This window comes from Triturus cristatus, chromosome 1_2 (genome assembly GCF_964204655.1).
Source record: "Triturus cristatus chromosome 1_2, aTriCri1.1, whole genome shotgun sequence".
Taxonomy (NCBI): Eukaryota; Metazoa; Chordata; class Amphibia; order Caudata; family Salamandridae; genus Triturus; species Triturus cristatus.
In genome coordinates, this window is record NC_140580.1 from 1,079,596,256 (window position 1) to 1,079,623,365 (window position 27,110).

General features: G+C 45.8%; 1 protein-coding gene across 4 annotated transcripts in view; it reads left to right on the plus strand.

The window, feature by feature from the left end:
• ENTR1 (endosome associated trafficking regulator 1) overlaps window positions 1-27,110 on the plus strand; it is a 251,098-nt gene that overhangs the window by 161,055 nt on the left and 62,933 nt on the right. For all 4 annotated transcript variants that reach the window (XM_085613139.1, XM_085613120.1, XM_085613114.1 and 1 more), the window contains exon 6: window positions 17,499-17,561. In XM_085613139.1, coding sequence (XP_085469265.1) covers window positions 17,499-17,561 — 63 coding nt within the window. The remainder of the gene's footprint in view (window positions 1-17,498; window positions 17,562-27,110) is intronic.

The following is a 27,110-nucleotide window of genomic DNA, read 5'->3' on the forward strand; positions in this document are numbered from 1 at the left end:
TAGCTAGTTCAAGCTGGAATGTTCTCATGAGGAGCAGGGTGAGGCCCGATTTGTATACGGCTGGGTCCAGACTGAGGTGGCATGGTGTGCATAAGAACGGCGGGTTGGAGTGCTACCTGAGCTATTGCCAGGGGTTAGATTTATTTCATGTAGCCTCCCATCACCTTTTGTGTGTTTCTAGTACAGAAGTGTCAAGAAGCTATCACATTATTCCATAGATCTAGTTCTGCTGATATTTCCTGCCCATGATATTGCATTAATGTTGTGCTTGATATGTTACACTTGGGTCAATGCAAGATACTGCTTAATATTGTATCAGTTTTGCTTCTTGGCTGTTTAGTATTTCTACACCAATGTAAATTATTATTGTTGCCGTATCTGTGATTGTTTTCAATTGTTAATTTTATATGGTTACTTTTGCATGGCTGGTAGCCGAAATTATAAACCTAAACGTTCATAGAGGAGTCACATAAGTAATCATTACAGACTGGATCATCTGAAATCAGGATAACTCATCCTTCTCCAGTATTGGGGTGTCTTTCATAGATTCACATGCTTGAATCATTCCCCGTCGTCGAAGTGGGAGTCCCACAGTACATACAATAGCAATATATATATTTATACATAGTATAGCAATAGTATAGCTAAAAAATTCCATAGGAAGTATTGTAACCTAGCAATCATTAGGAAAAAAGCTGTCACTTTCTTAGTTCGTCCAAGTCATTAGATATAGTCCAAACTCCAGCCAATCAGGCGTCCGCACCCTCTAGAACCCTCTCCCCAGAGACTCAGAACCTCAGATTTTTTACCGCACGTCGTGTGAAGGGAGTCTGTCTCCCTGAGCTCTGCTCAGTACTTTCAACTTTTCTCTTCAAGAGTTCAACTTACAACTTCAAGAGATCACTCTTCAGGCACTGTGAGTCTTGTGGAAAATTACGTCTTCATTCTGAGGATCCTCACAAGAAATGTATTTACTACCTTCACCCTGATCACCAGGTGAGAGACTGTAAAATATGCAGGACTTTTCCTCAGAAGACCTTAAAGGATAGAGAAGGTTGACTACTTCTGGAGGTACAGAAAATAAGGATGACCCTGTTTCTGCTGTGGAGAGTTATTCCTCTCTTAAGACCGTGGCCTCTAAGAAAAGAGTTAGTGAGGCGGAGTTGACTTCTCCCAAGGCCAAGATACCAAAGAAACCTCACTCTTCCAAAGGTGATGGACAGCCTTCAACGTCAAAAGGGACTTCTGCCTCCCTCAAGGGTCACTCTTCATCATCTCCCGAGATCTAAGTCTCAGCATCAAAAACCATGTCAGAGTCGTCTTTTCCTCAAAAAATGAGCTTATCTTCGACGGGCTCGTCGTCGATTCCGCCGTCGACGAAGTCCTCCGTCATCACTACTATGACGTCGACGACTACTTTCTCGTCACCTAAGCCTGCTATGTTGCTGTCGACGACTTCTTCTCCGTCGACGCTGGTTTCTGTGATGGTGAAGCCTAAGTCAACTGCTGTCTCTTCATCGACGAAAATCAAGAAGACTCTTTCGTCAACGGCGCTTCTCCGTCGGCGGCAACTTCCAAGTTTCGAGTGGTCCTGTTGACGCTTATCTTGTCGACGCCTGCCTCATCGATGGTTCTCTCGTCAACGCCTGTTTCGTCGACGGTGGCTTCGTCGATGACGTTGAAGACTTTACATATGGAGGGTCAAGTATGTTTTTCGCGACGGTGGCTGCTGCTCCACGGAAGCTTTGGCTTCACCTACAGGTTTGATGCCTTTAGTGCCTTTAAAGCCTTCGGTGGCTCTTCTGCCGCCATCTGAATCTAGGAAAAGCTTGTTGCTTCAACGAAGGCAATCTTCAATGGACCTTTTATTGCCTATTCAAGCCTCTCCAAATCTTCCAGCACAACTTTTGGATTATGGGGCATACGAAGAAGATTCAGAAGAGGATGAGAGCAGCTCGCAGTCCATCAGAGCTTCTCATTAAGTACCAGGACCTTGATGAAGACCATGAATATGACTATTATTCAGAACCGCAGTTTCAACTGCAGTCTGAAAATCCGACTGCGCAAATGCCTTTATCGCTTATTTCAAATTTGCAGCACATGCTGGAGAACTATTACCGCCGTTTCTCTCCTTCAGAACCAGCTTCTTCGATTCCTCAAACGCCTGTTCCTCAACCTGCCTCAATCATTCCGCCGCCTCCTCCTATTTCTCCGGTGGCATCCAGTGCTCACATTATAGAGGACACTCATTCAACAGATGATGACAGAGAAGAAGGGGAGTTGGATGATAGATCTCTACTTACTGAATGGGACAATTATCAGATTGACACACCGCCGCTTACCTCTCCTTCTCCTGTCGAATCTCCGCCTTTGGATATAGGTGGTTTTTATGTTCTCATGGACAGAGCAGCTAACATATTTCAGCTCCCTATAGTTTCACAGGATCAGGATTGTTTTTGATATAATTTCAAGAATCAACCTCCAAAACAGGTGCAGGCGATTCCTATAATAGATTTCATCTGGCAGGAGAGTTTGAAAGATCTGAAAACCCCTGCCTCCATTCCTGTGGTTCGGCTGCGCTTGGATAAAAAATACAAAACACCACATAATTCGCCGGCCTGTTTAATTGGTCAATCAAAGCCGGATTCGGTTATCTCACAGGCAGCTCAGTGTTGTGCCAGGAATCCCTCTTCTCCATTGTTGGCTCCTCCTGACCGGGAAAGCAGACGCCTTGATGCTATTGGCAAAACATTTTCAACCATGGCAGCAACTACGGTCCGTGCGGCTAATTCCCTTGCTATTCTCGGCCCTATGATAGGCAAATGTGTTCGGACATTTCTCCTTTTATCGATCTGTTGCCTGAAGATTCAAAGACCGAAGCTTTAAAGATTCTCCAGGAGGCGGAGAAGATCTCTGCCGAGATCGATTGTGCAGTGGCTATCTCTTCCACAGGGTTTCGTCAATTGGCAAGTGCAGCAGTTCTCCGAAGGCAGGGTTGGTTAAAGGCTACCTCTTTTCGCCAAGAAGTGCAAACAAAAATTATTGACATGCCTTTTGACGGAGAATCACTTTTTGGACAGCACATTGATGATGCCCTCCAAACAATTAAAAAGGATACTGGTACTGCACGTGCTATGGGCACGTTACAATTTAAAAAGCAGCCTTTTCGTGGTGCGAGGGGTCGTGGATCCTCCTATTCCTTTCGAGGAGGCTACAGACAGTATCAGGGTCAACAACGGTACTCTTCTTCTTCTTCGCATCAAACTTATCGTAAACCTCCAGCTGCCTCCTATAAACAGTACAGAGGAAAATCTTCCTACAGAGGCAGAGATTCGTCAAAAAAGCAGTGACAACCGCCACCTGCCTACCACTCTACTCAATAACCCAGCCAAAGTTGGAGGACGAATCTCCCATTTCTTCTCAAACTGGTCAGCCATCACTACAGATCGTTGGGTTTTGGACATAGTGTCCAGAGGGCACAACCTGGAATTTGTGACACGCTTTGCTCCTGGGATCAGGTCGAGGTTTCCACGCTCGTGAACGGGAAATCTAAGAATCTCGAGAATCAATGCAACACCGAGATCTTTTGAACATATTGGGGATTGAAGTAACGGCTCCCCAGCAGGGCGTCATCTAAAAAGAATACAGCACTATTTTCACTTCATAGACGATCTGCATCTGGGAATGTTCCTAGTTCTAATATAAGACTTGTCCATACATTTTCGCATCCTGATCGCATCAAAACACGGAAACGCAGGATGGCAGAATAAGAGGCCTGCTCCTATATGTTCCCATTGAATTAAGCGCATTCTCCTATATAAATATAAGGCAAGGAGTCCACTAGTACCTACCTCTTGGATGTACTGGTCAACCCATAAGTGATTGTATCTTGGGAGATTATAATAAATTGTCCTGAAGAAGGTGGTCTTCTATCCTTAGTCCTCCACCGAAACGCGTCGACGCAAGTCAGAAAAGGCAGACTATAGACTGGAGTGACATCTGTTCTCTGAAAAATTAAATATCAGTATCTACACTGAGGAGAATAGTTGATTTGGGTCCTTTGTCTTCCTTTTTATTTTGGATAAGAAAACATCTTTCTTACTTGTGTTCTCCCTATGTTTTGAATTGTTTTTTTATTGTACTTTTTTATTGCTTGTTCACTGTACAACAAATATAACGTCAAGCGTTGATTTTAACATTTTGTAACTGTCACACATTTTGTTATTGTGTCAGTGTTTTTAATAAAATACAGAAATTTTACTCACAACAATTTTGGACTGGGTTCAGATTCTGGTGTCTTGTTCTGGTGATTGATTGATTTTGATACCTGTATGAGTCTGAGGTTTTTCCTATATGTGCCAAAAAGGGGAATCTTTCTCTGGACTATTTGTAAAATTTCACCCAAATTCTCCTCCCAGAGGTCCTCCTCCTGCACATCTGAAGGAACTCTTATGCCAAATCAAAGTAATGTTACAACAAGCATTGGCATAGCCAATAGTCTTATAAGTGTTTAGTTATGCAGCACATTATAAACCGGCTTTGCGCCATGGGTGGGACAAAGAGTCAGGAGGAGCCCAAGATCAGGTCCCTCCACGTCAGGAGCAGCGATCAGAGCCAAGAATCTAGCCGCAGCTCCCAGCAAGCAAGAACCTGAAACATCGGCCAGAATCAAACAACAATAACCAGACTTACAACTACTACAGTGCATCTTGTGATGGATAGCAAACTCATATGTATAGAACAATTAAGCAGAGTGACGCTTTCATGGAATTGTGACCAGTTCCTTGATGTAAGGGGGAGGGCAAAATAAAACAGACAGTCTCAGAACTAAAGACGCACAATAACATTAAACTACAACTAATATTAATACAGCTGCTGCTACTATTGCTATTACCAATAATACGAACAAGTAACGCGTATTGTTATTGCTGTTGTTGGTATTATTGTTACATGTGTAAATGATGGTCCCTAAAATGCCATCGATGCATTTTCTTCATGTTTTACAAGTATAAAAGCCTATAATGGAGAGACGGCGGGTGTATAGGAGAGGGAGTGTAGATTCCTGGGCTGGAGAGAGGATTGGCTGGCAGGTAGAGGCGTTTAGTTGGGTAGAGCATCTGCCAGTGGGAGCTGTGCGTCTCCTGTTTTGTTGGGATACATTGAATATTGAGCGGGCGTGTGAGGGGGAGTTTTCAAGTCAGGGGTGTCTTTTCAACAGATGTCTTCCTCTCCCGTTCCATGTCCGAATCTTCTTTTGTTTCCCTGACAATTGTGAACAATGTGCTCTCGGTAGATGGGCGAGCCATTTACATGGAATTCTGCCTTTTTATCTGCTCCTGTTCGTCGGCACAGAGATAGATGTTTGTGTGTTTGTTTACAGTGCTGCGTGCGCAGGTGGATGACTGGCATTAATATCACGCGGGAAGCTCCGAGTGACGTGAATGTGTCAAACAATGTTAGGAATAAAGCGACTTTGTGAGAGCCGGCCGGGCGCGGAGTGAGCAGCGGGGTACTTCTGACTTTAAAGGGGATGCCATTCTCCTCCACACGTCCAGGTAGAGCAGACTCCATTATCAATGGGGTCCTGCCCGCTTGGCCGCTTTACTTGAACACAAACCGAGCAGGCTGGCTTGGGCAGTGTGAGGAGAGTTTCTAATTGGTGTCTAAAGAGAGCTTCTCACAGCCAAAGAGGGAGTAAAGGCAAAGCGCTATAATTACTTTCCATGCTTCAAAAATCTCAACATTCAGTGCAGCCTTTACTAATTTCGTGTATAGCTCTGCAAGTTTAATGCTATAAATATTATAAAAGATGTTCTGAAAATTGGTGGTAGCCGTAGACTTGGTTGATTCATCGCGGACTAAACTTCATATTCAAACATCTTCATTCAGTTTATTTTAAATTTCCTCTGCATGGCATGTGCCATCAAAAAACGAGTGCACGTACAATATTTTGGATAAAAAACATCAGGATGGGTATTGCAACGTATGAGTGTTTTATAATATAGAGAGCTCCGTAAGGAAGTGCATGCGGCTTAAGGAAAGAGACGGGAGGTGGTGGGGGAAATGAAGACACGCTCAAAAGGTTGAGGGAATAGGCGATAAAGAAAGGAGATGCGTGCTGGGAAGACAAAGAAGGGACAGTTGGAGAGAAAAGCTGAGGGGGACATGGTGACGTAATAGGTAAAAGCGGCACAGGAACGGCACAGAAGAAGGCGAATTGACGATTTCTCCTCTTCCAATAAATACTCCACTAGTCTGCCTCATGGAGCACATCTTACAGGGCAGCCATCTGTGGCTGCATGCTCACTCTGGGCACCGCTGTTTTCCAAAGCACATTTCCCCTCGTAGAAGATGAAGGGAAACTGACAGTGTGTTTAACAAGCGTGAGGGAGCGTGCCGCGGCCGCGAAAGAGCAGGCAAATGCACTTGTGCTGGCATCCGCCTTGCAGGAGCGAGCAGCGGTGGCTCGAGAGCCATATGTTTTCAATTACCACACGCGCCGCTGTTCGCTCCCGCAAGATGGATGCCAGCACAAGCACGAGTGTGCTTGAAAAGTAGCAGATCGATGTCTAAAGGCCCTCCTAGATCAGCGCATGCACGCTGCATAGGCGAGACCTAAAAAGGAGCGATGAAAGTGGTTCCGAAGTTACAAAGGCGTGCAGGTTTCTATTCAAGATTTTTCCTCATCAAGAAAAAGTCAGGGGATTGGACCTCCGTTCCCTCAACAAATTTCTCAAGAAGCAATCATTTCGAATGTGGTTTCTCCAAGAAGTACTTCAGTTTCTATCTCAAGGAGATTTCATGACAACACTGGATCTTCAACATGCCTATTTTCATGTCCCCATCCTACCCAGACACAGAAAATTCCTGCGCTTCAGAGTGGCGAGCAGAGACTTCCAATTTAAAGTCCTCCCCTTCGGACTTCGCTCTGTGCCCCGAGTGTTCACCAAGGTTTTGGCACCAGAGGCAGCATATCTTCGTCAAGCGGGCGTTCAAATTTTTCCCTACCTAGACGATTGCCTTATCAAGGCGCAGTCATTTGCAGTGGCAACGAGACACACTCAAATATGCCGGTCTCTATTTCAGTCTCTGGGCCTGTCCATAAACCGGGAAAAGTCACACTTCACCCCTTCTCAGGTTCGGACTTTCTTAGGAGCCAGGATAAATTCTCAGACAACAAAGGCGTATGTCTCAAACGAAAGACAACAATGGATTTCCAAGCTGACATCTCTTCTATGGGCGAGAAAGTCCGTTTCTGTTCGACAGTTCAAGTCACTTCTAGGGATGCTATCTTCCTGCATTCCCTTAATTCCCAACTACTGTCTCAAGATGAGACCATTACAAGAGGAAATCGACAAACAATGGCATCAGGTCTCGGGGTCTTTTGACGATGTGATCGTCATTACTTCCCGAGTGCACAAAGCGTTGTTATGGTGGACTCACAAAACAAACTTGTCAGCAGGCCGCTCCTTTGTAGTAGACGATCCAAGTCTTATCCTTACAACAGATGCTTCCCTCGATGGATGGGGGGCACATCTTCAAGGTCTCACAGTCCAGGGCAAATGGAATGCTCTGCAAAGAATGTGGCACATAAACCTTCTGGAATTACTAGCGATATTCCTGGCGTTAAAGTCTTTTCACAACCTCCTTAAAGGTGCCTCAGTGTTGATCCGGACAGACAACACTACAAGCATGCATTATGTGAACAAACAAGGGGGCCCAAGGTCCACTCTCCTGTCTCTACAAGCACAGCAGATCTGGAACTGGGCGATTCGACATCAAATGACTTTATCAGCAGTTCATGTTCCGGGAGTGTCCAACGCTTCAGCGGATTCCCTGAGCAGGTCAATCTCGTCCAACTAAGAGTGGGAACTTCATCAACCAACGCTGGACAGCATCTTTCACTGGTGTGGATGGCCCAATCTAGACCTATTTGCAACCAGTCAGAACCGCAAATGCCAATTTTACGCAAGCTGGCTTCCCCAACCAGGGTCGTACGGGAATGCCTTTTTGACGAATTGGTCAAAAATCTATGCTTACGCTTTTCCGCTGATTCCTCTAGTCCAAAGGGTGCTTCGGAAGATGCGGAGGGAGCCATGTTGCATTCTTCTCATAGCCCCCAGGTGGCCTTGCCAGATTTGGTTATTAGAGCTACTCCTTCTGTCGGAGGGCGATCCGATAGTACTTCGTCCAATTCCGAATCTTCTCACAACGGACATGGGGCAAGTCTGCCATCCGGACCCGGCATCTCTGAAATTGGCGGCCTGGCACCTGAACACTATGAGTTTGCCAACTTAGTGATTCCTTCAGACTGCAGGGAAGTCCTTGCTAATGCCGCCAGGGTACCTTCCACTATCAAGACCTACAAACTTGAGTGGAAACGATTTTGCATTTTGTGTGAGGCTTCAAATGTTCATCCGATTTATTCTTCGCCGGAACAACCCTTGCCTTTTTTTTTTTTTTTGCAATTAGCAAAATCTTGGTTAGCTCATGCTACCCTTTTTTCTGGCAGCAATTTCCAGGTTTTGATAAGATGGTTCCAATTCTCTTTATTCTTCTAGAATAATTCAACAATTTATCAAGGGTTTATTTCGGATGTTCCCGCTAATACGAAACCCTCCTCCGTCTTGGCATTTAAACGTTGTGCTAGCTCAACTTATGAAGTCCCCATTTAAACCCATTCATAGGGCTGATCGCGACGAGTCAGCGATATACAGGCTTTTACGATCAAACAGCCTTTTCTTCAATTCACCAATGACTCAGTGGTGCTCCGCACGAACCCGGCATTTATCCCAAAGGTGCCTTCTGATTTCCACTTAAATGAGCCGGTCATCTTAAAGACTTTTTTCCCTAATCCTCAGTTGAAAAGGCTTTACACTCCTTATCTACAAAAGACAGCCAGTGTTTGAAAAACTGATCAGCTATTTGTTGCTTATGGCATGATGCATAAAGGACATCCAGTAACCAAACAGACTATCGCTAGATGGATATCTAGTACAATTTCTTTCTGTCATCAACAAGCAGGGAAGACACTTCGAAGAACGGTCAAGGCACACTCTACCAGAGCAGTCTCCTCTTCGACCACACTTTTTTGCCGGTGTGCCTCTTCATCAAATTTGTAGAGCTGCAACATGGTCTAGCAGACACACCTTTACCAGGCATTACTTCTTGAAGCTGCAGACCATGCAGACACAGCCGTGGGACAAGCAGTGCTACGTAATCTTTTTAAATAAGGTGAGCCTCTCTCTCTTCCCTCCTCCTATGTAGAATGCACTTATGATGTATGTTTCAGAATACATATCTTATCATGCAATGATAGATTTTATATATATATATATATGTATATATGTATAAAAATGTGTGTGTGTGTGTGTGTGTGTATATATTACCTACTGTCAGTCGCCAGTAGGTAGTTATAGGTAGGACCTATTATCCATAGGAAAGTCATAACATTCTATTTCCAATAACTTTGGCGCCGGTCAGCTTCTATCCTGAAAGTTTGGGGGTGATTCGTCAAGCGGGGACCGAGGGGGAAAAAAAGGGGGGGGGGGTCCCTTAACACGTTTTCCCCATGTTATTTCCCATAGGAAATTTTAGACACGGCTACAGCCCGAACTGCAGAACGCAATTACACCAAATCTTGCAAAAAGGTAGCCCTTGGTTCAGAAAGCGCCCTTTTTTTTAAATGGTGTAAATCCGGTAAGTAGTTACTGAGACATTAAAAAAAATAGTGGTCAAAAAATCGTTTTCCCATAGGAAACTTTAGACACGGTTATAGCAAAAACTGCTGAACGGAATGACACCAAATTTGGCAAAACAGTACTGCTTGGCTCAGAAAGCGACCATTTTTAAAAATGGTGGAAATCCGTTCAGTAGTGTTTGAGAAATTAAGAAATAAAGATAGTGATGTCTAGGGGCACGGAGGATCCGCGCACCCTCCCGATCACGAACTTCATGCTAATTGGCTGTCAACACTCCAAACCAGGAAATGTTGGCAGCCATCTTGTGCCTCGGTAGAAAGAGAAAAACAAACGCACAAAACACGAAAAGGGGGCAGAGTAGAAACACCCTGACCCCCCCTAGGCCTGCTTTTTTTTTTTTTAAATCGCGAGATTGCACGGAGGATCTGCGGATCCGGCCGCAAAATAAAAAAAAATAAAAAAAAAAAAGCACGGGCTCCCGCTCTTCGTTTAAATAAAGCCCCTGGTTGGGCCAGGCCCCCGGGACCGCCAGCCCCCAGGGCCTGTATAATAAATGGACGGGGGGGCTCGAAGGCCCCCCCAAGCCCCGGGAACCACCACCCCTGGGGGCTTTTGTAAAATATTGCCAGGGGGGCACTTGGCCCCCCCGCAGCCCTGGGGACCGCCACCCCCTAGCAAGTTGTAAATTGGGGAATTAATTCCCCTTGAATACTTAGGGTTCCTGGAGGGCAACTAGCTTACCAGGTACCTCCAGAATTGCGCCAGGAAGCTGCGTTGCAGAGAGGTGTTCAGAGGCCACGCCCCTTTTTACACCTCTCTGCAACGCACCTCTGTGGTGCTTAGTGGGCTAGTTGGACCCTAGGGACCCTCAGGATTCAAGGGGACTTAATCTCCCAACTTAAAACGGCCACAGGGCGCGTTTACACAGTGGGGAAGGGAGGGGATGGGGCCTGAGGTGACGTGTACAAACACGCCCTGTGGAGCGTTTTAAGTTGGGGAAATAATTCCCTTTCAATCCTGAAGGCCCCTGGGGGCCAACTAGCCCACCTGGTGCATCCAGTAAGCGCTACTGCGCTGCATTAGAGAGGTGGTCTACGCCGTGCCCCTTTTTACACCTCTCTGCAACGCAGCTCTGTGGCGCTTACTGGAGGTAACGAGTGGGCTAGTTGGACCCCAGGGACTCTCATGATTCAAGGGGACTTTATCCCCCAACCTAAAACGCCCACAGTGCGTGTTTGCAAACATGTCACCTCAGGCTCCACCCCCCCCCCCCCCCCCATTCACCAGTGTGCAAACGCACCCCGTGGCGCGTTTTAAGAGGTAGTTTTAATCCCCCTGTCTTATTATGTACTAGGGGCTTACAGAGGAGGTCATGTTAATCACAGGGGTACCCCAACGCATAGTGTTCCCTAGTGTATGTAGGTGTTTTCACTGTATTCCAAGTGTCTTTTTAGCATACCACTGGTTCTAGACCTGGTTAGTCAGTCAGTTAACACCAGTACGCGTCTGAAAAAGTTGTGGGCACAGGATGATTTTGTAAGAAGGCCTCTTTCTGCTCCTCTGTTGGTTCTTTCTGCACATGTATTGCTTCTTCCTGCACTTTTCTTAATCTTTGACGACTTCTGTTGCTTCTTTCTGCATTTCTTTTGCTTCTTTCTGTGCGTTTTTTCTTCTTTCTTCACATGTTCTACCTCTGTAGACATAGTTAGAAACTAGCATTTAAAAAACCTTAGTAATTCACTTTAAAAACCATAGGTTTCAGGCACGTTATAGTTACAAATTAGCAATTAAAAAACCTTTGAAATTCACTGAAAAACCATGGGTTTCAGGCACGTTATAGTTAGAAATTATCATTTAAAAAACCTTAGAAATTCACTGAAAAAATCATAGGTTTCAGGGGCGTTATAGTTAGTTGGACATTTCGTACAAAACCCGTGCAATTCCCCTGTTATAGTTAGTTCAGCTAACTATAACTCGCGCGCCCGCAATGCACTGCTGATGACGTCATATAATACATCACTCATGACCTGGTCAGTGACATCACTCATGACATCACTGATGACATCTCAAATGGCATCACTGATGACATCATCCTTGTGATAGAGTGGCAGACCTCCTCTCACCCTAATATAAACTTTGATACACACACTCAAAAATAGAAACTAACATTTTCAAAACAATGGACACACCAATACCAGTTACAACACACCTATTCAGTAATTCAAAGATCTACACACACATCCACTCATTCAGCAATAGTCCCATATAGTCACTCATACATGTAGTCACTCATCATATGTACTCATACACCTATAAATCCTGTTACACACCGACACTCATCCATAGAGTTACTCACACACACAGTCACACATGCAAACAAAGCATCAAACATCCATTTACTTGCATATACAGTTATACACACACCACCATACCTACTTCTACAGAAACTTACACATACTTACTCTCTTAAGCAATCACTTATAGAAACACATACTGATTTATACAGGAACTCTTCCAATCTCTCACTCTCACATATACTCACTTATATACAACAATACTCACATATACTAGTTTAAAACATACGTAGTTACTCATAAAGACACGATTGACAGTCATTCACTCACTAACACACCCATACACACACTCATCCACCCATACAGTCGGGCGCACGTGCTATCTTCAACACATACAAACAGTGAGTCACTCATTCATGCATCTATGCACTATGTAATACCCCCCACCGAACCATACAGACACTCATACTGATACTCAAAAAACCAACTAATAACCTATATAGACACTCATGTAGCTACTCACCAACCCATGCAGCCACTTATACACAAAGTGAGAGACTGATACAGATATTTACATATTTAAACATTACTCACTAACCCATGTATTCACTAAGATACTTAATCAGTCAGTTATACAATCCATTTTACAAAAAATAAAATCATCCAGTTAGACACTTATATACCCATTTATTCTTCCATCGACCTTGAGATATACATATATAAAACATACTTTATTTTCAGAAAAACACACATTCACTGGATGAGGTCATCAGTGATGTCATTTGAGATGTCATCAGTGATGTCCTGAGTGATGTCACTGACCATGTCATGAGTGATGTAATATGTGACGTCCTCAGCAGTGCGTTGCGGGCGTGCGAGTTATAGTTAGCTGAACTAACTATAACGGGGGAATTTCACGGGTTTTGTACGAGTGAAATGTCCAACTAACTAGAACGCTCCTGAAACCTATGGTTTTTTTCACTGAATTTATACATATATATTCACATGTGTATATATAACTGACTATGTACAGTTTTGGAGTTACTGCTATCTATTCTGATTCAAGCATGTGAATCTATGAAAGACACCCCAATACTGGAGAAGAACAAAAGTTACTTACCTGTAAACTGTGGTTCTCCAGTATTGGTGTTTTTCATAGATTCACATGCAACCCACCCACCTCCCGTCAGAGGCTTTCCTCATTTACTTGACTATTACGTCACTCTTGTGCTAGAAAATCTGAGGTTGAGTATCTTGGGAGAGGGTTCTAGAGGGTGCTGACGCCTGATTTGCTGGAGTTTGGACTATATCTAATGACTTGGATGAGCTAATAAAGTGACAGCTTTTTTCCTATCGATTGCTATGCTAAAATACTTCCTGTGGAATTTTTTAGCCATACTATTGCTATGCTATACTATATATATATAATATATATATATATTTTATATACCGTGGGACTCCCACTTTGACGACGGGGAATGAATCAAGCATGTGAATGTATGAAAGACGCCAATACTGGAGAACCACAGTTTACAGGTAAGTAACTTTTGTTCTTATTCCTCGTCTTTCCCTTGGCCTTTTAATGTTCATGAGCTTAAAGTACCAAATCATTCCTGTATAATTCTTCCCTCTGTGGGTGTTTGTCATTTTTTAGGTCTCACTGACTCAGCACGCATGCGCTGCTCGGAGAGACATTTTGTAGATGAGTTTTCAAAGTGCTGCTGGCTGGCCTAGCCCTTGAGTTCACGCGAGCACGCACGCACGCACGCACGCACGCACGCACGCACGCACGCAGCCGGCCGCCAGCAGTCTTTCACGGGTCATTAGAACCGTTATGACTTTCACTTTCGCAAAAGTAAAGAAATAGATGTTTTTTTCTATTTCTTTGCTTTTGCTATAATCTCGGCACCTGCACTTTACTTTTAATGTTCAAAGTAAAGTGCCTGTGCCGCGATACTTGTTCACGCGCGCGCGGACAATGCTTGTTAATTTCATTTTTGCGATCGCAATGACTTTCTCGGCCGCGCAACTCTGCCAAATTTGCTGAGGCTGAAATGCAGTCTCTGTAAGGAATGCACATGGCATCATTGTTTGCAAACCTTTTCCTGGCCCGCCAGCAAAGTGACTTTTTGAACCGACAAAAACATACATTTCTTTGGCAAAGAACAAGTTTTTATAATGGCCGTAGGAAGTGGATACTCATTGGTCTGTCTGTAGGAGAACTTCAGCATCCTCTTCCTTCCATAACAGAATCTGTTTTGAAAACCAACTTTCGTTATACAACACTGTCTGAAATAAAGGGTGAGTAGATGAGGCACTCTGACCTTTTCCAGGCTTAAACAAGATACTGCTTCCAGTCAAGTCACAGAGGCAAATCCACGCAGCTTGAGGATTCAATACCAGGACATAAGGTGAAAAGCTCAGAGCTCTCCTCGACATCCCACTTTAAAGAGTGCATAAACATCCAGGCCCCCAAAGATCATTTACAATGTGTGGCAAACCCTTGATTGTGACACACACATTTTTCTGCATGACCCAGTGCACTCTTTGAAATTTGAAATTCTCCTGCTGCTCGTGGGGCGGGAGCTTACCGGATGTTAGCCATTCAGAGAGCAAAGGCCAAGGTCGGCAGAACATTTCAAGCGAACCTGGGCAAAATTACTCTGTCATTCTGGCAACCAACGTGTGCGTTGTGCAGCTTATTTATAGGCTTTGTTATTCGATTCAAAATTCTCATGATTGCCTACATAATGGGGGTGTTCTGCAGTTGTAAACATGCAGCATTCACAGGTCCCTCAGATGTTAGTTTATTTACGAATTACTTTTCTTTCCTGCTGTTGCATTCAAAGAGTCGTACCATCAACCTCAAACTAGGTTCTCTTTGTTGATCTCTACATTAAATAACATGACTCCTCTGCCAAATCTATTGATTTTAATTGTTGCTGTAACTGATTTGAATGAAAATATTGTACACTATGTCTTTGCACAGTGTCTTCTTGTTAAGCGCTCCGAAGTCTACTCTGACAACGCCCAGGCTTTAAAAAAAAAAATATAGATGTTAATCGTACCATGGATGATCACGAAGCAGGTGTTTGCTTTTTAAGAAACACACATCTCTCTAATACTTGTGAAATATCTAAACCTGTGAACTGAAGCACGGCTGGTCGTAGCGCCAAGGATGCTTCAAATCACTTCTGACACAGGCCCTACTTCTAAATGTGCACCTTCTCTTATTAGGTTTTTGTAATGTACCTACAAAACCCGAACCATGGCTAAGTTCCCGGGGTCCATGCATAAATGGGGTGGCGGGGTTTGGGATATCAAAGAATAGGTTATTGAACAGGAATCATTTGGAAGGGTATGTGGTCCTCCTAATTTTAAGGAGGGATTTCCCTGACTAGTAGCTTTGGAATTTTGATGAGAACCTTACATGCGCTGAGTTATGTCCTGTTTGATCAAAGTTGAATTCAAGCTTCTCTGCTGTCAACGGTGTCCTTTCTTTTACAAATCCGTTTTGTATTTAAACGTTTAAAAACAATTTTTGTCTTCTGAGAACATGAGAATAGCTGTTTCTTTCTAATCCATATACGACGAATCTACATGGAAGTCATTTACATACAGATTGTGTGAAATAACCCCCCTCCCTACCTGGAGCTATACAGCATCCCCTGAGAGAGCGCAGCGCACATACTCCATGAAGTTTAATGGCAGTTCAGGAATCCGGCAGGAAAGATATGACTTGTTGAGGTATTCCTCTTTTTTTGTAATGGGTTCTGTGGCTGGTGTGTGATATACTTTGACGGTGTAACTAATTGAGTGACATTACTGCAGCTGCACAGAGAGAGGGCTTTGTGTTTGCATTGCAAGTTGACAAGTTCTCTAATCTTACAGTGGTGATTATGGTAACTATCTGTCTAATGATCTTTGCGATGTGTTTGGAGTATGTCAATGCTGTGACGTCTGTGCCACAACTTCCCCTGTTCCTTCTTCCGTTTCCTAGTGATTTTTCATGTTCTTAGTAACATATTTGCTCTTGGAAAATTAAGCCTCGATTATATTGACTTAATCCACTTGAGGGCGAATGTGCGAATGTGGTTATTTTAGCAGTCGGTTTAAGAAAAACTATAATTTTGCATTGGTTTACAATAATCCATACGATCACCAATGGATTTTATTTTTCTTCATTACTTACATTTGTTATGTGCTTTAGCGTCTCTCAGACACATCCTCTATAAATGTAGGCATTGTTTTTGTGCCCACCTGTTTTTGATTAGCTTCTATTAATTTGGTGCAAGTGCAGGTCAAATATTGTTTCCCCATGTGTGTTTGAAGGTAGACTATCAAGATGGACAGTAATGGGGCATATCTGCCTTTTTGTTTCCATTGATACACTTCTATGTTGCAGTTCTTAACTTATGCGGTTTCAAGATGCATAGTACTGCACTTCTGAGTCCCATGTGAAACAATTTGATATGCTCCCATGCTATAGAATTCTTTATGCGTCACCTGGTTCACTCTCTGCTGTGCTTGAAAGCTATCTCAAAACTTATCACTTCAATCTTCCCCTCATCTAAGCTCTTCTTTCCTCCATCCTCCTCTCCTTTAAAGTAATTCAAATGCCTCTTGTTAATGTCCCAACATGTTCTGTAACCCTCCATCTCCAGCGAGTATTCTGTTTTCATATACCGTTCTGCTGCTTCCTGGTGACGGGGTCCCTGCTATATAAATAACCCCCAGGTAAATACCCAAAGTAGAAATGATTAAAATGGCGTGAAAGTGCAAATTAAGTTTGTAGATACATAGCGAATGAGGTCTGCCATTTGCTTATGGTAATCTTCTGTAATTCCTCAGAGCCTATTTAGTTGACTGCATTCTGTGTCTTCCTACTACCATTATTCCCCTTAATATTTCACACAGTAGAAGCCTTTACCTACCCGTAGATCTTTTCTTGCTGTTAGTATTTTCAATCAGTGCCATATTGGCGTTTTGCCCCCCCTTGTTGCCGTCTATACAACACCTTTATACAAGCATTGGCATTGCCAATAGGTCTCGCTTTTGGGACCTTATAAGTATTTAGTTATGCAGTACAATATCCTTGGTGCAACAACATAACTGTTGCCTGGCTAAACACTTATAAGGTACACGGTTTAGCCATGCAACAGCTGATGTTGTTGCACCAAGGATATTGTGCTGCAAAACTAAATACTTATAAGGTCCCAAAAGTGAGACCTATTGGCTATGCCAATGCTTGTATATTTCTCACTGGAATTGACAAGGGAGAATTTTAAATCTTATTTGTTCATATTCTTAATGTTAACCAGAGCTTTCTTTATTAATTAAAGTTTTGTTTTTGGGCTAAAGCAATTGAGTAAATATGGAAAGAAAATAGATGTAAGGTATCCCTGCATTCTGTATGTCACTTACAACCACTTTGATATTTTAATCAGCGTACGTAAGCAATAGCATAACATTAGCTAACAATTTTAATGTTTTTATATTTCAGATGAGAGCTAGGGTGGCAGAAGGCATTGCTGTCAAATTAAAGGAGGAAATTGTACAACTACAGGTATATTTATCTAAAATCTTTTTTTTAGCAAACAATTCATATTTTGAAAATCGTTCCAGACATGTTTGTGTGAGATGGTCCAAACAAGATATTTCCACCATGAAGGGCATTACACTGATAGATACTCCACCTGTACCCCTTTTTGCGCTTACTTTTAAGCCTTTGTCTTGCTAACTATCTGTAACCCTACATAGTTTCTAAAAGTCATGGACTAAGCATACCATTGTGCAACAAGTGGTTCACCTGTAATGAAAGTAAGTATACCACACTGCATTCTGTGAGACATGATTATTTCATCTGGTAACACAAAGATGGTTTCGGGAAATATTGAAGATGTTATTTGTACTCGCGAGTCCTGTTTTAAACCATATGCTTTCTTGTGGTTATGTCATATTTTTCTGTTAAAATTTTCCACACACCTGATTTGTCATAGTATTTTACTATAGTTAGCCTATTTCTGACAGCTTCTAAATTTTGTAAGTTGAGTTGCCCAGGATTACAGCTTTATCAGGTGGGAAATTCAGGATTTTATATATATATATATATATATATATCTATCGGAACAGTTGTTAAGTAATTCAGAAGACATCTGTGAGGTGGATTTCCTTTTCTTTTTTCTTTGTTGGTTTCCAGAAATTAGATATGATTACTTACACACTTATAACAATCCCTTACTCCTCTACATAGGAGACTAAGAGGTTCAGTTAAGGTTTAGCAGGGTGTGAGATTTACCCAAAATCAGTGGGTCTCTGGCTCTGCACACCCGTGGTTCCCTGCCTCATTTTGAGGTGAAGGAATCTCCAGCATTCCAGTGGCTGAACCTCAGCTGGTTGTGCATCGAAAAGCTTTGACTAGTAAGCCATCTGCCACAGAGCCACTCGTGTATGAACATTAGACAACCCACCCTTCTTTAGCTTTCAGACAGTAGTTCAAGTCCATGTTATCTCGTTTTACAATGAAAATGTGGCTCTTTTATAACTTTGGTTTTTGCTTTGTTCGCCATAAGTTGGCAGGGTATGCTCAGACGTGAGTCCCTTGCTCACTTTGCCACTGGATTCAAGCAAGCCTGGCTGAAGACGGCTGAAATGCCAGAAACCAGTCCTAGGAAGCTTGTTTCCGGTCCAGGGAAGACATGGTTTGGTAGTTCGGGCTGGACTGTTCCCATGAGGCACAGGGTCAGACTGATTTGCATATGGCCATGTCTGAACTGGGGTGGCAGAGTGGGCTAAAGAACGGTGATTGATTAAACCCAGATCAGTTGACTGGGAGTGAGTGCTTGCAATGTTCAACACTCCGTCCATCATTTCCTTTGGTTTTTGCTTTGTTCGCCATAAGTTGGCAGGGTATGCTCAGACGTGAGTCCCTTGCTCACTTTGCCACTGGATTCAAGCAAGCCTGGCTGAAGACGGCTGAAATGCCAGAAACCGGTCCTAGGAAGCTTGTTTCCGGTCCAGGGAAGACATGGCTTGGTAGTTCGGGCTGGACTGTTCCCATGAGGCACAGGGTCAGACTGATTTGCATATGGCCATGTCTGAACTGGGGTGGCAGAGTGGGCTAAAGAACGGTGATGGATTAAACCCAGATCAGTTGACTGGGGGTGAGTGCTTGCAATGTTCAACACTCCGTCCATCATATCCTTTGTTTTTTGCTCTTTTATAACTACCAAGATCAGCAGTGAAAAACACAAATTGATTGAGATTGAGTAGCGACAGTTGACTGCCTTGAACCCCCTTCTGAAGTAGTTAGTCATTTTGGAAGCCATATGTCCCTCGGCTAAAACCATCTATGGGAATGTGTTCGTCCCGAAACATTCAACCTTTGAAGGCCCAGTTCCGATATACTGATTTTGTTTGTTGTTTATCTTTAATGCAGCAAGGCCTTGTTGTGACAACAGTTGATGGTTGCCTGTCAACCTTCTCAGTCTTTATACGTCTACCTTATCAGCCATCTTTGTCCTAGTCAACTGTTTTGATTAACTTTCTAAAAGTTCTGACCCATGTGTGCCCGCCAACACTATTTGTAACCCCTCAGTGAGACCAGGTTCTCACATACTTGCTCCCAATTTGAGCCAATGCACATCTGCCCTCTCTTGTTGCTTACATTAAAGACCGTTTTCCTCATAGCGATAACATTGGCTTGTCATGTGAGTGAGCTGCCAGCACTCTATGTACAGCAACCAGATACCACCTTCTTTCTGGACAAGCTAGTGTTAAGTACCAAAGCAGTGTTCCTCCTGAAAGTTGTCTCGTCTTTCCACATCAAGAAGTCTTATTACCCATCAACAGTAGGAGGGACAGGGAGTATAAAACGTCCAGCATAAACACTCCTAGGTATCTAGTCGGCCAAAGAGTATGCAAAGTATTAATACTTTGGGGTAAGCACAATTAGGTTCAAGGTCGGGGGGGAAATATTTACAATTCGGAGCAAGAGCTCTAACCCACCGAACTTGGTAGCATGCTTCATCATTGGGCAGCTCCTTTTTGGGCCAGTGCTGCAGTACCCAACGGGCCCCTCAAGGGGGACTCTTTGCCAGAGTTCTTTTGCTTAGAATGCCGTAGAAGATGTATGATGAAGATATTTTATAGGATTGGCATAGATGTGAGTGTTAAGTCAAAATTACCAGGATTATTTTTGTGGGGAGGGGGGTTTATATTGCGCAAACTAGACCCGAAGGTATCCGAGTGCTTTACATGAGCACCAGTTGCGTTACAGACTGACATATTCATTTTTGTTAGGCAGGGGGAGATTAAGCGATTTGCCCAGAATCAGAGGATGTTGACCGTCTCTGCCGAGACTCTAACCCAGTTCCCCAGCTTCGAGGTCGACCGCTCTAGCATTTAGGCCACATCCTCTCCACCTAACTAGTTTATTATTGTGGTAATCCTTTTTAAAGGATAAAGACAAGGTGGAACATGATGGAAACTTTTCCCACCCCACACAGTATTGGTTGTTAGTAGACTTGGGCACTTTTCTACTTATGAATCTTAGTCCTAACCTAGTGTAGATTAGGATTCACCACGTCCTGCCGAATTGCCATTGATCACTTTACCAATGGCAAGAACCATATAACCACATCTTTAGAACGACCACATTCTTAGAATAAGGAGGAACATTATTTTCCTTCATGCACCACCTTGATTTTATCCCTTAACAAGGACTACCACAATAAAAAAAACTGGTGAGGTGGAGGTCCCTAGTTAATTTTAGCTTAACACTCACATCTACACTAATCTACTCCTATAAAATATCTTCATCATACGTCTTCCACAGCAAACTAAGCAAAAGAACTCCTGCAAATAGCCCCCCTTGAGGTGCCTGTTGGACATTGCAGTGCCAACCCAACGAGTAGCTGATGAGCATGCCACCAAGTTTGGTGGGTAGGGGCTCTTGCTCTGAATTATAAATATTTCGCCCGACCTTGTTTTCTTCTGGGGATGCGAATTTTGCTTACCCCAAGGTATTAATAGGAACTGCATACTTATTTGACTAGCCTTTTTACCCTGCCAGCTTTCTTAGTCTCTCCTCATCCATCTAAGGAGGAAGGGACAGTCTGTTACCCTTCCAGCTTTCTACTACTTTCTTCACCCATCTAAGGGGAAAGAGAGACTTCATCGCCTACACCTAAAGAGAGCTCTCCTCCTTTTGTAAAGCATATGTTTGCATATGTGTAACGAAGAGAAATGACAGACAAGATACTAACATTGTATAAATTACAATACACATTTGCATAGTATAACCTTTGGATTGGTCATTTTATTTTGCATCATTTTGTCTTCTCCCCCCCCCCCCCAACTTCTTATGTAACCACACTGTGTGTACTATAAACTGTTTATAGCTATGTGATAGTTAAGGATGACTGGAATGTTTCTATCAAGGAGGTTGTGGAATGCCTTCTATACTCCGTAATCTAAAATTCATATAAAGATAGCAAGGAAAACGAAAAAGAAAAAATTCTGAACGTAGAACTTAACTCTGCAGGAAGATCAGATGTATTATGGGTTTGCGGAGAATCTAGGGGGGTGTTTGATACTCAAGCGAGGTGTTGCATTGGGGGTTCTCAGCCAATATTTTAACCTGAGATGAGGCCTATATACCACCTAATGTGTTCTGTAAATTTATGCCATGGTGGGCGTAAACGTTTATGACCTCAGTCTGACTATAGTTATTCATTCTGGCTCTTCGGCTTCCCTACTCCTCTTGTCTTCAATATATGTCTGCGTTGGATGTTCCCAAACAAGTAACAATTCCTTCCATTGGTCAGCTATGGGGTGGTGTCTTAGTCACTTTGCCTCTTCCCTGATTAAAGCTGTACTCTCAGCCCCGGCCCAGTTAGTTACTTCCTGTTTCTAGATGTCTATCCGTGATCCGATGATAGATTTCCAGGACATTGCTATCCGTCTTTTGGCGAAGGCCATGGCCAGATGTATGAATTTATTCTCCACTTTCTATTTTGGCGGGTGGGGAAAAAGTCCTAATAAGCATACCTCAATGGAGGCACTCAGTGCACGTCCCAGTGTGTCATTTATCCTCCATGTTTCTTCATCCCTAAATGGGTGGAACACAGTGCAGGACCAAGTCATATGTATAAAATCTGTGTTCTCATAATTACACCTCAGTCAGTTGCTTATTTCCCCTCCATATGCAATCCTGAGACGGTGGGGAGTCATATAGGTCAAGTGTATAAAGTTGAACTGTGTGTATTTCAATATGGTGTTGCGAGATACCTTCTTGGGCTATACAAATACCTTGCCCCATTCCAGATCAGTGAATTCTCTGTTTAAGGCTATTTCCCATAGTCCCCCGAGTGCACACAGTGGTGTAAGAGATGCTTCGATAAAAGCTGAAAACATTTTATCTGGTTCCCAGCGGTACCTAATGTAAGCAATGCTTGCAGTAGCAGGTGTGTCTCCGGTTCCTCCCGACCTTTCCCCCATAATTTCCCAAAAGTGCAAACTAGGGCTTTTTACTGCAGTGGGTCCAGGTGGGAGACCACAGTTTTCTAATGGTTCCTCAAAAGGAACTAATACCTTCTCCTGGTAGCAGTCTCCCACCATCTCCAATCCCCCTCAATCCAGGCTAGTATTTGTTCAGGTGTAAATATCAACAGAGGGTCTCCATGGAGCAAACCAACGAGTGGCAGCACCGGAGTGTATCAGGGGGTCCTGGCTATTCTGGATATGCATTGTTTCCAGCATTGCAGAGCTGTGGTCTGTAGGAGTGACCGATAAGGAGTTACCACTGTAGGGTCAAGCACCTTAGCCAGTAATAGAGTGGGGTGTGCATTAAGCTCAGCCAGGAACGTTCCCTCTGAATTTACTCCCTTTAGCCATTGCACTAACCACTGCAACTGTGAGGCTAGCAGATAAAATTCAAAATTTGGCACCCCCAGGTCCCCTCCCTCTATGGGGCGTTGCAACGTTTTCAGCGAGACCCTCCGTCTCCCATCTCCCCAGATTGGGTCTCGTACTATGGAATCCAATTGTCTGAACCATCCCTTTGACAATTGGGAAATTAACAGAGAAATAGAATAGGTGGGGTAGCATAACCATTTTAGTCAGTGAGATTCTAGTCATAAGTGGTAATCGCAGGGAGCTCCACACGCAGGACCTAAGGGATTGAAGCATTCTCTCTAAGTTACCCTCTCTTAAATCATCCAGAGTGGAAAATATGGATTCCAAAATATTTAAACGTAGTAGGAGCCCAATTAAGATCTGCGGGTAATGTTGGGGGTCTGGGTGGTGGTCCTGACATGGGAACAAATAGTTTTTTTTCTTCTTTACCCTTAGTCCCGACAGGAGTGCAAATCTTCCTGTAAGATCCATGGGCGTTTCTGAGCCAACCACCACATCCTTCAAATAAATCAGGAGATCGTCAGCATATAAGGAAATGGTGTAATCAGGCCTGTCTATGGTCAGTACCATCCCTTTTCCTTCCTGTCGAAACAATGCAGCTAGAGGCTCAATTGCCAGGGCAACTAGTAGAGGTGACAGGGGGCATCCCTGTCTGGTGCAGCGGGAAATTCCATATTGAGCAGATATTGTTTTGCCCATTTTGACTCTCGCTGTAGGGCGTGTATATAGGAATCTGAAAGAAACACGTTAGTTAGATTCCTCACCTTAGAATATCCCCAGGCGTCAGACTGGATCCGGAAGATTTTTCGGCAGCAATACCCCTTGCGCGTCGCTAGGCGTCGTCTGCGGCTCCGCGTCTGTCGTCGGCGTCGTGCGCCGGTATTACCTCGTCGGAGTACTTAGACGCCGCCCTCGTGCGCTGACGTCAGTTCTTCTTTTTTCCGCGCCAGTAAGCGCAGATCCGGGAGAGCTACCCCTTTAGTCACTTTTTCGATCCTTTTTGATCCTGTCTCGACTCTGGTGCCGGTAGGATGCCTGGTTTTAAAGCCTGTGCTGACTGTAACCGCCTGATGTCGGTTACGGACCATCACCGCCGGTGCCTTTACTGCTTGGGCCTCGACCACGACGCGGAGTCGTGTTCAGACTGCAAGGCCCTGACCTCGAAGGCTAGACGGGAGCGGTCCCGTAAGCTTCTCGAGATTCGCCACTCGGCCCCGCGAGCCTCTCGATCCCCGTCCAGGAGGAGGTCCAAGGATCGGTCGCGGAGCCGCAGCCGAAGTCTCCATCGGTCGTCGGGATCCAAGTCTTCGGGTAAGCCGAAGCATTCCAAGAGCCGACACCGCTCTTCGGACTCCCCTCGCCGGTCGCGCGACTCGGCCGAGGGTCAGGGTGGTTCCACCCCCGCGGCTCCGGCGGAGCCGCAGGTGCCGCACAAGTCCCCATACCCGCCGGTCCCTGGGACTGACGCGACGCCGGCGGAGGTCAGTGCCTTCCTCTCGGCCATGAGGAGCCTGGCTCCGCCGTCGACGCCCGCTGGCGCGCCTTCGGGCCCCGCGGACCCGAAAGGGCTGCCTTGCATGCTGGCGGCTCTAGCCCCAGCGCCGTCGACGGCTCCGGCCTCGACGCCGCAAGCACCCGAGGGACCCGTTCCCGAGTCCCCGCCGACGCCGGTTGACCTCGTCACGCCTCCTCCGCCGGCGTCGACACCGGTACCACCCCCGACACCGACTCCGCTCGACGTCGAGCCTCAGTTCAGTCCTGCTCCGGGCCCGGCGCCGCTACGGCGTCGATGGACGCCGCGTTCGGCACCGCTAGAGACACATTACATCTACCGCCCGGCTCCGTTCCTTCCTCCTGTTTACCAGGAATCGGATGATGGGGACAACTGGGAGGGATCCGAGGATCCTATGGCCGCTCAGGCTCAACTGTCACAGGACTGGGCAGATGAACTGGGGGAGGCCAGTGGCCTGGATACCTCTCCGGACACTGGATTCGTCTCTCCTCCGACTGTGGCTTCGGAGGAGGGTGCTGCTTTCTCTGTGGTGCTGCGCAAGGCGGCCGCAGCCCTTGGGCTCGAGCTACCTGCCGTGGCTGTGCGGACTAACGTCCTCACTGAGGTGCTTCAGTCTGCAGCAAGCTCCACTGAGCCTCTGCTGCAATTCAATGAGGCCCTCATTGACGTTCTGCAGGGCACCTGGTCCAAGCCCTCCACAGTTCCTCCTGTGGACAGGAACGTCGCCAGGCGCCACCGCCCTGCTCCGGGCGACCCCAGTTTTCTGTCCCAACACCCTACCCCCGAGAGCCTGGTTATCCAGGCCTCTACCTCCCAATCCTCCTTCCCGACCGCTCCGCCGGACCGGGATTCCAAGAGACTGGAACAGTTTGGTAAGAAGCTGTTCTCTTCCCTTAGTTTGGGCCTGCGGTCTTTGAACACCGCCTGTCTCTTGGACCGTTATTCCCACTCTCTGTGGGATGCGGTGGAGGACGTGCTGCCCCTGTGTCCGGGGGAGGTCCAGACACGACTTACCCAGGCTCTGGCCGATGGGAGGGATGCAGCACGTCACGCTATCCGATGTGGGCTTGACACTACGGACTCGCTGGGTAGGGCAATTTCTACCACAGTGGCGCTTAGACATCACGCCTGGCTGCGGTCCACGTCTTTTTCGGGCGATGTCCAGAGCACTCTCATGGACATGCCCTTTGATGGCACTCGCCTTTTTGGCGAGAAAGCGGACAGTGCGCTGAATCGCTTAAGGACTCCCGGGCTACGGCCAAGTCCTTGGGCCTCTCGGCCCCGCGGTCGCAAACTTCCGCTTTTCGCCCCTTTCGTGGCCAAGGAAGGGGTGCCTCCTCACGTACGCCTAGCCACCAGCCGCAGAACCAGCCTGCGCGCTGTCGCAGACGTGGTTTCCACCGAGGCGGTTCTGGAGGACGACTAGGTCAGCCCACATCCACCCCGGCAGCATCCGCCTCAAAGCCTTCCTAGTCCGAGCTTTCAGGCCCATTCCACGCCAGTGGGCGGCAGAGTTCGCCATCACCTGCTCCACTGGCGGTCCATCACATCGGACAGGTGGGTGCTGCAAATCGTCCGAAGGGGCTACTCCCTCCCCTTCGAGACGACCCCTACAGCCATGCCACCGCAGCACCACCGTATCTCGGGGGATCATTTGAATCTTCTCCACGAGGAAGTTTCGGCCCTCTTGGCCAAGGGGGCCGTCGAGCGCGTTCCGAGCCCAGAAGTAGGTCGTGGTTCTTATTCCCACTACTTTCTGGTGCCCAAGAAGGGCAAAGGGGGCCTGCGCCCTATCTTGGACCTCCGGAACGTCAATGCCTTCCTCCGGAAGGAAAGGTTCAAAATGTTAACTTTGGCTCAGGTTCTAGCTGCCCTAGACCCTGGAGACTGGATGGTAGCGTTGGACTTGCAGGACGCATATTTCCACATCCCCGTCCTGCCGGCCCACCGGCGTTACCTGCGGTTCACGGTGGGCCGAGAGCACTTTCAGTTTACCGTGCTCCCCTTCGGCCTCACCAGTGCCCCTCGGGTGTTCACGAAAGTGATGGCGGTGGTCGCAGCTCATCTGCGCAGATCAGGGGTTCCAGTCTTCCCCTATCTCGACGACTGGTTGTTGAAGGCGGGCTCGCCCCAGACAGTCGTCACCCACCACCAGACTACGGCGGATCTCCTGCATTTGCTGGGATTTTCCATCAACGTGCCGAAGTCACACCTGAGTCCCTCTCAGAAGCTCCTCTTCATCGGAGCAGTTCTCGATTCGGCGCAGTTCCGGGTCTATCCACCGGAACAGCGGGTCCGGGATATTCAGGCCCTGATTCCCATCTTTCGGCCTCTATCCTGGGTTTCGGTCAGGCTAGTGTTGTGGCTTCTGGGGCTGATGGCCTCCTGCATCCTACTAGTGCATCACGCCAGGCGGCGCATGCGGGCTCTGCAGTGGGACCTGAAGTTTCAGTGGGCCCAGCATCACGGCAACCTGTCCGACCATGTCTTGATCTCGGAGGGCACTGCACAGCAGTTGCAGTGGTGGCTCACGGACCGCGATTGGGTCATGGGCAGATGCCTCTCCCTTCCCCAACCGGAGCATGTCGTAGTGACGGATGCGTCCCTCCTGGGATGGGGTGGCCATATGGGAGAGGCGGAGATCAGAGGCCTCTGGTCTCCGGCGGAGTCTCGTCTCCACATCAA